Below are 7,773 nucleotides of genomic sequence, written 5' to 3' on the forward strand. Positions count from 1 at the left end.
TGTCTCAGGGAAAAGAGCCCCACCGTGGCACAGAGAAATGTAATTAATGGGAGGGAAGTGCCAACAAATCACTCCTTAAAATATTAACGCTATCAAAGAACAGCTGGAGAAGGAGGAAACTTGACCCTTGGGGGACCGATGGAGGGACCATCGCTGCTGTACAGTTTCACACAGTTGTGATGTAATGAAATTCCTCAAATCGTAACTTAAAAAAAAAGATATTAAGTAGTGTGGTTCTGGAAAAGTTATTAAGCGTGTTAGTGTGTCTTCGAGTTTGATTATTTTATTATGATCCGTGTGGCTCATATTTGCTGTGGTTTTAAATCCCTTTCCCTTCATTTTCCTGAAAACGAAACCAAGCCACCCTGCTGCCCCTAAACTAGAGGTGTGTTTTTTTTTTTTTAAAGCACTCTTAAAACCCGGTGACAGCATTTTTTTCCTGTATACTTAAAAATCCATTACCTATGAAATTTCTACTGAAATACCTTCCCCCATATGCTTCAATTAAATTCTTAGTTAAGGAAAACACACCCGTTATTTGTTTGCCTAAATGTAATTTGGCCTTACTTAACAGTTTGATAACTTATTATTGCCCCCCTCAAACATCTATTGTAGAACAATGCAGTTATAATTTTACACAGTTCTACTCAGCACGTAGCATGTTGGGTATTTACTTTTATAGTTAAATAATAATCTCAATATTTAAGATCTGAAGCTACAAGTGGTTCTTTACCCGGAATTTAATTTAGATACTTAAAAATAAACCGTTTGATTCAGTCGTGAAGTTTTTCTAGAAGCCGCTGGGACCGTGGGCTAGCTGCGGGTGTAATAAATACTTCTGACCGCGCACACTTGTGTTGGAGGTGCTCTGACACGTTTTTCCATTTGTTTCACGAGACTTGCTAACATCTAAATCGGTGACAGGGTGTTCAAAGTGTTTGACAAACCGTGTGGCTAAGACGAACGTCCTCACACGTACCGAACCAATAAACCCCGGAGAGAGGAAACACAGGTTGCAATAAAAATAAAGCCTTGAGGTTAGCCCAGGTTTCACGTTAACTCTGGCTTCACAAGGCTCTCCCTTGGCTGGAGGAGTCTTGTCCTGCAAACAGCCCACAGGGGACACATCATTTAAATAAATGTGTTTCTTTGCCCGAACAGAAGTTCAGATAGGCTCGATTATCATTAATTCTGCTCTTTTATTTCCTTTGCGGGCGCGGAACACCGAAATCCTGGCCTTTGAAGTGCGGCTGGAGGAGCTGACCCGGGTCCTCCCCGGCGCCGGCTCAGCGGTGCGGGTAGGAGGCGCCTGGGCGTGAACTTCGTGGAAGCTGGAAAGGAGGGGTGAGGTGCAAATGTTGGTGACCCTAAAAAAATCAAGTGATCGGGATCTAACGAATCCTCAGAGTTGGCGGCCCAGGAACAAACTGGGTCTGTGCAGAAGCCGACAGGACAGTTGGGGAACTCCAGCCGCCGCGCTTGTTTCCAAGTGAAACCCGTGGAGCTCAAGCTCGGCGCGAGTCCCCTCCCGGGCTGGCGCGCGTGGACAGAGGGGAGGCGGGACGGGAGCCTTCCTCGTCCTTCTGCAAGTTTTCCCCGGGCTATGTGACAGCTAGGTGGCGAGCGCGGGCTGGTCCCCTCGGGGTCACCGCCAAGGTCCCGGGGAGCGCCGTGGGTGGGGGCGGAGGGGAGCCGCGCGTGAACCTGCGGGCGTCGGGGCTCGCGCCGCGGTGCGCCCGCTGTGATTAGCTCGCGCGGCGACCCCGGAGGGCGGACTCTCCTCACCCTCATGTCTCCTCCTCCTCCTGCCTTTTTAAGCGACGCCCTCCAGGCAGAGCTGTCAGCCACCCGGGGCCCCCTGCACTTGGCCGCCACTGGGCTGTCTCCCGCCTGCGTGACTGTCAGGGGCGGGAACGGAATTAGCCGCTGGTCCCCGGGACCTGCACGTGGAGAGCCAAGCTGAGCTCCCGGCTCGGCCGGGTACCCGGCGACAACCCACGATCGGGACGCTGCCCGGCCCTGGGGTTGATTGTTCAGGGCTCGACGGCTCGCAAGGAAAGCGGGGAGGGAGGCGGCCCCGGACCCGGGTGCTCCTAGCGCGATGAGCCTGGCTAAGGGCGGCCGCTGCTTGAGTCGCAGCCTCCGCGGTGGCCTCCCGCGAGTCCTGGTCCCCTCGCCTTCGCGTACCATGCTGTCCTCCGGCCAGCGGACCCCGCAGAGCAGCCCGCGCCTCCTGCCAAGCCGCTGCTAACCCACGAGAGCGCGTTCTTGACCGGGAGGTCGACTGGCGGCGTGGTGCCTCGGGGAGGCGGAACCCTGGTCCCCGGAGCCCCGGCTCCGCCCTCCGACTCGCCAGCTGCCACCAGGCGCGGGGCGGCGATGGGGGCGCTGCTGGCGCTCTGTCTGCTCGTGGGCTTGCTGCGCTGGGTCCCGGCGGGCGCGCAGCAGCCTGGGGAATACTGCCACGGCTGGGTGGACGCGCAGGGCAACTATCACGAGGGGTTCCAGTGCCCCGAGGACTTCGACACGCAGGACGCCACCATCTGCTGCGGCTCCTGTGCGCTCCGCTACTGCTGCGCGGCAGCCGACGCCAGGTTGGAGCAGGGCGGCTGCACCAACGACCGCGGAGAGCTGGAGCATCCTGGCATCACCGCGCGTAAGTGCGGCACCCCTGGGCGAACGTGGCTCGCCCGCCCGGACACAGGCACTCCTTGCTAGCGCGGGCCGCAAAGTGGATCTGGGTCTCAGCGGATCCAGAAAAAAGTTCCTGGGGATCGAGGAAAAAGTGGGTGACCGCATTTTAGGTCAGGGGTCCTATCGCTTTGCAGTTTGGATCCCAGCTGCACGTGGTCCCCACGGTTCGGCCCTAGGGAAAGTTTGCAAGGGTTCGCAGGAGTTGCAGGGCTGGCGGGCACCTGGTGCTTCTGGGGAAGACAGCCGGAGCTAGGTTAGGTTTCCTGGGCGCTCTGGTCAAATGGGGAGCTCCGGAAGTGCGGGTGCCAGGGAACGCGACTCTGATCAAGTGCCCGCGTACAGTCCCCACCGGCTGATTTTTCACCCCTTATTTTCTTTTGTTGAGTAGTAAGTAGCATTTCGTCACTCTTCCAACTTCCTTTCAATTCCCTGCATCCAATTACTCTCTCTAGCCCACCCCCTATTGTCACGCTTTTCAGAAACACCCAAGTCTTGGAGGTGAGGATTTAAAATTCAGGGTCACAGGGCTTCCTCAGGCCCCCTATTCTCACGTCGGAAAACACGGGTCAAATTTCCGCTCGCTTGTCCACTTGCTCACTGAAGAGGTGAATAAATCAGGACCCCAGCTGAGGAAATTTACACCTTGAAAAAAAAAAGTTTTCCACTTGAGTTGGAACATCAGGGAAACCTTTTACAGCTCAAGGCGATGGTTTTACTGCCAGGAAACCTGAGACTTGTGTGGAGCTAAGAGCCTGGGACTCCCCAGGACTGGGAGACAGCAGCGCGGGGCCTGCACACTCTGATCCCCAGAAAGGCAGGGAGAGAGAGAAGCAGGAGCAGTCACTGGAGTCCCTTCCTCCAAATGACAATTATTAAGAGGAGAGGAGCCAGCATCCCCGTGTTTTCCTCTGAGGTTTAATGTTGGTGGTGAGGGGAAGGTGTCAAAAAGCCCAGTCCTGGGATCTGGGAAGTAGTTTCTACACTACATAGTGGAAAACAGGACTATGCTTAGCCTGTTAGGAAACCAAACTTCTCTGCTTCTCCAGGTAGGGCTAAGCCTTCCTCCTGGGTGGTGAGGGGGTTGTCCAAAACAGAGACTAGATGATTGGAGCACTCTCCTCACTTACTGAGTCTGAGATCAGGCCAAACCAGATGGATAGTGGCTTTGCCTCCTGCCAACCTTTTAACCTCTAGTGACTTAACTACCCTGGGCCATTTCTCAAATATAAAACGGGCACATTGCCATCAAAGAGTCAGTTTATTGATGAAAGTAGCATACAGCTGTTTGGCTCCAGTGCACTGGGAGTGCAGGCCAATTTCACCTGCTCTTATACACCGCTGGTACTCACATGGGGTGGGGTGGGGGGGATAAGGGATGCTGAAGAACTCACAGTTAGCAGCCCATGGGGAGCTGCTACCTGTCACTCCCTGGCCGAGCCTTTGGAAAAAAATATGTGTTTATATCTGGATAAGAGGGAGTTGCTATATCTCACAAGGCCTCTGGGGTAAAAGTTCAGTCTGATACAGGAAACCAGGCTCAAGGGCCTTGGGAAACCCAGGTGTCTTGTCTGCTGCCATCAGCTGGAGGCTGCATCTCAGTGTGGCTCTTTTACACAGGGAAGAGACCAAGACAGCTGCCCTGATACCTCTGGAAAAGCGAGTCTCGCTTCTAGCTGCCTTTTAGAGATGGAAGCAAACAAGAGTTTGCTCTGCCTTGGAGATGTGCTTAGAAAAGAGTCTGGGTCACCAATACTGAGAACTGTATGCGGTTCTTCCTGTGGGTGGGAGTGTAGACACAGGGGTATGACATCTGGAGTCTGGACTGGTGATGTGTGGATGGTGGGAGACATAGTACATCGGGGCTCACAGTGGATTGCTTTCTCCTGCTCTCTCTAGAGCTGTACAACACCCCGGGGCTTCCTTCAACAGGCCTGGCTCTCGTTGCTTAGACTGGAAGCATTTGGACAGAAGACGGATTGTCAGTCTAGGAGATGGGTTAGACCTTTAAGTGTCCCACTGTGAACAAACTCCTAAAACCTAGATTTAAATGCGCGTGCATGGTGCCCCTCTCAAACTCACCGGCTTTCTCTGACTTCCAAAGGTTCAATAGGATGGCTAGTTGCTAACAGAGGCTACAGCACCAAGTTTGTACTTTGGAGGTTGCCAGTCGCAAAGCGAACGAAGCTGACAGCAGTAACCATGAGCCTCTAGCAGAGGCTAGGGTTTGAGTGACGTTTACCCAGCCTCTGTGCATATCTGTGTTTGCCTTTTAGAGCCTGTCTACGTTCCCTTCCTGATCGTCGGCTCCATCTTCATCGCCTTCATCATTTTGGGCTCGTTAGTGGCTATCTACTGTTGCACCTGTTTGAGACCCAAGGAGCCCTCCCAGCAACCCATCCGCTTCTCACTTCGAAGCTATCAGACAGAGACCTTGCCCATGATCCTCACCTCCACCAGCCTCAGAGCAGCCTCCAGGCAGTCGAGCACGGCCACCAGCTCCAGCTCCACAGGAGGATCTGTCCGGAGGTTCTCCTTTGCCAGGGCTGAGCCAAGCTGCTTGGTACCCTCCTCACCCCCACCTTACACCACTGGCCACACCATCCACCTGACCCAGCCATCCGGTTTCCTGGTGTCACCCCAGTATTTTGCATACCCTCTCCAGCAAGAGCCCCCATTGCCTGGGAAGAGCTGTCCAGACTTCAGTTCCAGTTGAAGGACCAGTGGCTGTGACCAGGCCATACAGCGGAAATGGCAGCCAGGCGGAGTGTTGTTGTCTTGACCAAGCCACACTTACTTCTGAGGAAATTTGTGGTAACCCATCATGCTCATGGAAGAAAGATCCAGAAAGACTCAGCCCTTTCTGGACTTGAGGTCCTCGGTCAAACAACCAAAGGAGGTTTGACCTAGCAATCATGGTGAACATGACAACTTATTCACCTTATGTTAAAATACGCAGCAGCCTGATGTTCAGTTTGCAAGTTGAAAGAAAATATTTTACTGGACAATTCAGCTATCCTTTGTAGAAAAGTGCTCCGTGTTCCTTTTCCTGTGTTGAATTATAGTACAAATATATACATAAATAAGGAAGGACATACAGTTAACTGTAATTATAAAGGTTCACTTAAAAATTAACTGTTAAGTAAACTTGAAGGGCCAGTGAACTACCTATTTATAATTTTTGGAGCAACCTAACCATAAGTAATATTAGTATGATGAGAACATTTACTTATTAAATTAATAACAAATTTTGTTTAAAATGTGAGGTTTTTTTTTCCAAAACACAAGGTTTCAGTAACCACATGGGAAGCTTAAAGTTTTAAATATATACTCAGAGATTCGTTGTAATACAGATTCTGAGTAAAATCACCTCCCCCACCAACCTGAGGGAATATTTATTGCAGATGTTTTGTTCAGCAGCATTAGTGTTTAAATGGAAGTTGGACAATTGGGTCTCAAAACATTTATTTGTATAAAGAATTATATATAAACGTGAAGATTTGTAATTTAATTTGCTTACCACATTGACAGTACTAATTATTTAGAAGTCACACTGTAACTTTGCTCGAAGTCAAAGGCAGGGGCATTAATGTAAGCAGTCAGTATTCCACACTTTATTTGCCACTGTGTTTGCTGTCTAGTGATGACACATAAGGATCAGGCTAGAAAAAAATAAATAAATTTATCTGTTTTCCTGAACTCCATTTGGGGTTTTCAAATTGGGATTCTTTATTTTATACTCTTAGTGACTATTCTTTTGTTATCTAATAAAAAGATATATTTTTATCCCACACTCTATCTTTCAAAATTAAAGGAGACATTTGCTTCTTTAGGACTTTGGAAAGCAGCAGAGGCCAGTTTTTATAGAGTCCTTCGAAAACAGTCTCTCTGTGGTCCTCACATGTTACTTGGCCTGTAGAGTTTGACCACCTGGACATTTTTTTTCATAGGATGTTCTGGGCTTTTGTTATACATAGAAGATGTGACATTGCTAGTCCTGCCTTACTGTGGGCTCAGGCCAACCATCCTCTGGCAATATATCCACCTCTTACCAGTTCCTTTCTTGCTCATCCACGTGCTCCATCTCCTCTATGCTTGTCTACCACCGCTGGTACTCTTGAAGAGTCCAGCTTCTGGAAATTCGCTCCGTCATCTATCACCTTCAGAAGTCCTGTCCCAAGTCAACAGAGGTAGAATCCTGCCCTAGGAGAGTTAATTAGCATCCTTGTTTTCCAGTTGAGGGTCAGAGAAAATCAGTTCAAAGGCCTTACTCCTTTGCCAGGAAGTTAGAGCAGCGCCAACTTCTAGTCACTTCTTTCTCCCACATGCAAATTTGGTCTTTCTCCCAAGTATTCAAGATGACATAAAAATCAACCAAAGAGAGAGCTGGATATAAAGAGCAAATGTTTGAGACTGTGCTCAGACCCACACGACTGGACCACCATCCTGGTTGTAGTAGCTCTTACTGTTTCTTTGATAGTTTTAAGTTAACTTCCGCGGAGTTCCCCGTTTTAACACAAGTCAGGCGCAGTGCTGAGCAGTTGTGTATTAACTTACCCCATCCTCCAAATAGCTCTGAGGTGTTACAATTGCCATATTACAGATCTGGAAATGGAGGAAGAGACTAAAGTGATAAACTTTCTACAGCAAGTTAATACTGGAGTTGGCGTGTAGAGAATGCTCCAAACACCAGGATGACACTTGCTTTATACTTTATTTAGCTTCTTTTTGAGATAGGGTGTCCCTACATAGCAAGGCTGGTCTAGAACTCATGATCCTGCCTCCTCGGCACCCCCCCCCCCGCACCCACATACTGTGTGATGTCATACCCTGCTTTAATGGGTTGATTCTTGGCCCTACTAAGTGCAATGAATGCTTCTTATTTTGTAATCTCTCTAATTGTCAAAAAATGAATTACAGGCAATATACCTGTAATTAAAATAAACCCATTTAGTGTGCTAATGAGAGGGAGAGAGAGCAAGAACAAGAGCCAGAGGGAGCAGGGGAGCAGCGAGAGTGAGAGAGTAGGAGGGGGAGAGGAGAGGAGAGGAGAGGAGAGGAGAGAGAGAGGGAGAGGGAGAG

At 49.9% G+C, this 7,773-nt stretch overlaps 2 protein-coding genes across 2 annotated transcripts; one reads left to right on the forward strand and one right to left on the reverse strand.

The window, feature by feature from the left end:
• Positions 1 to 1,090: 1,090 nt before the first annotated feature.
• Positions 1,091 to 2,190, reverse strand: LOC116104553 (leucine-rich repeat extensin-like protein 5). The gene has a single exon (XM_031391082.1). It carries the CDS (start codon positions 2,188 to 2,190, stop codon positions 1,186 to 1,188), a length of 1,005 nt encoding a protein of 334 aa, XP_031246942.1. The 3' UTR covers positions 1,091 to 1,185.
• On the forward strand, positions 1,763 to 6,482 carry Shisa3 (shisa family member 3). Its single transcript, XM_031342530.1, has 2 exons — positions 1,763 to 2,656; positions 4,968 to 6,482. Exons 1-2 carry the CDS (start codon positions 2,380 to 2,382, stop codon positions 5,405 to 5,407), a joined length of 717 nt encoding a protein of 238 aa, XP_031198390.1. The 5' UTR covers positions 1,763 to 2,379; the 3' UTR covers positions 5,408 to 6,482.
• The last annotated feature ends 1,291 nt before the right edge of the window (positions 6,483 to 7,773 follow it).

The sequence above is a fragment of the Mastomys coucha genome, unplaced genomic scaffold (assembly GCF_008632895.1).
Source record: "Mastomys coucha isolate ucsf_1 unplaced genomic scaffold, UCSF_Mcou_1 pScaffold22, whole genome shotgun sequence".
NCBI classification, from domain to species: domain Eukaryota; kingdom Metazoa; phylum Chordata; class Mammalia; order Rodentia; family Muridae; genus Mastomys; species Mastomys coucha.

Coding starts and splice junctions, on each gene's coding strand:
- LOC116104553 (XM_031391082.1), bottom strand. CDS start 2,190: ATGGTACGCGAAGGCGAGGGGACCAGGACTCGCGGGAGGCCACCGCGG.
- Shisa3 (XM_031342530.1), top strand. CDS start 2,380: ATGGGGGCGCTGCTGGCGCTCTGTCTGCTCGTGGGCTTGCTGCGCTGG. Junction 2,657..4,967: donor GCATCCTGGCATCACCGCGC/GTAAGTGCGGCA, acceptor TTTGCCTTTTAG/AGCCTGTCTACGTTCCCTTC.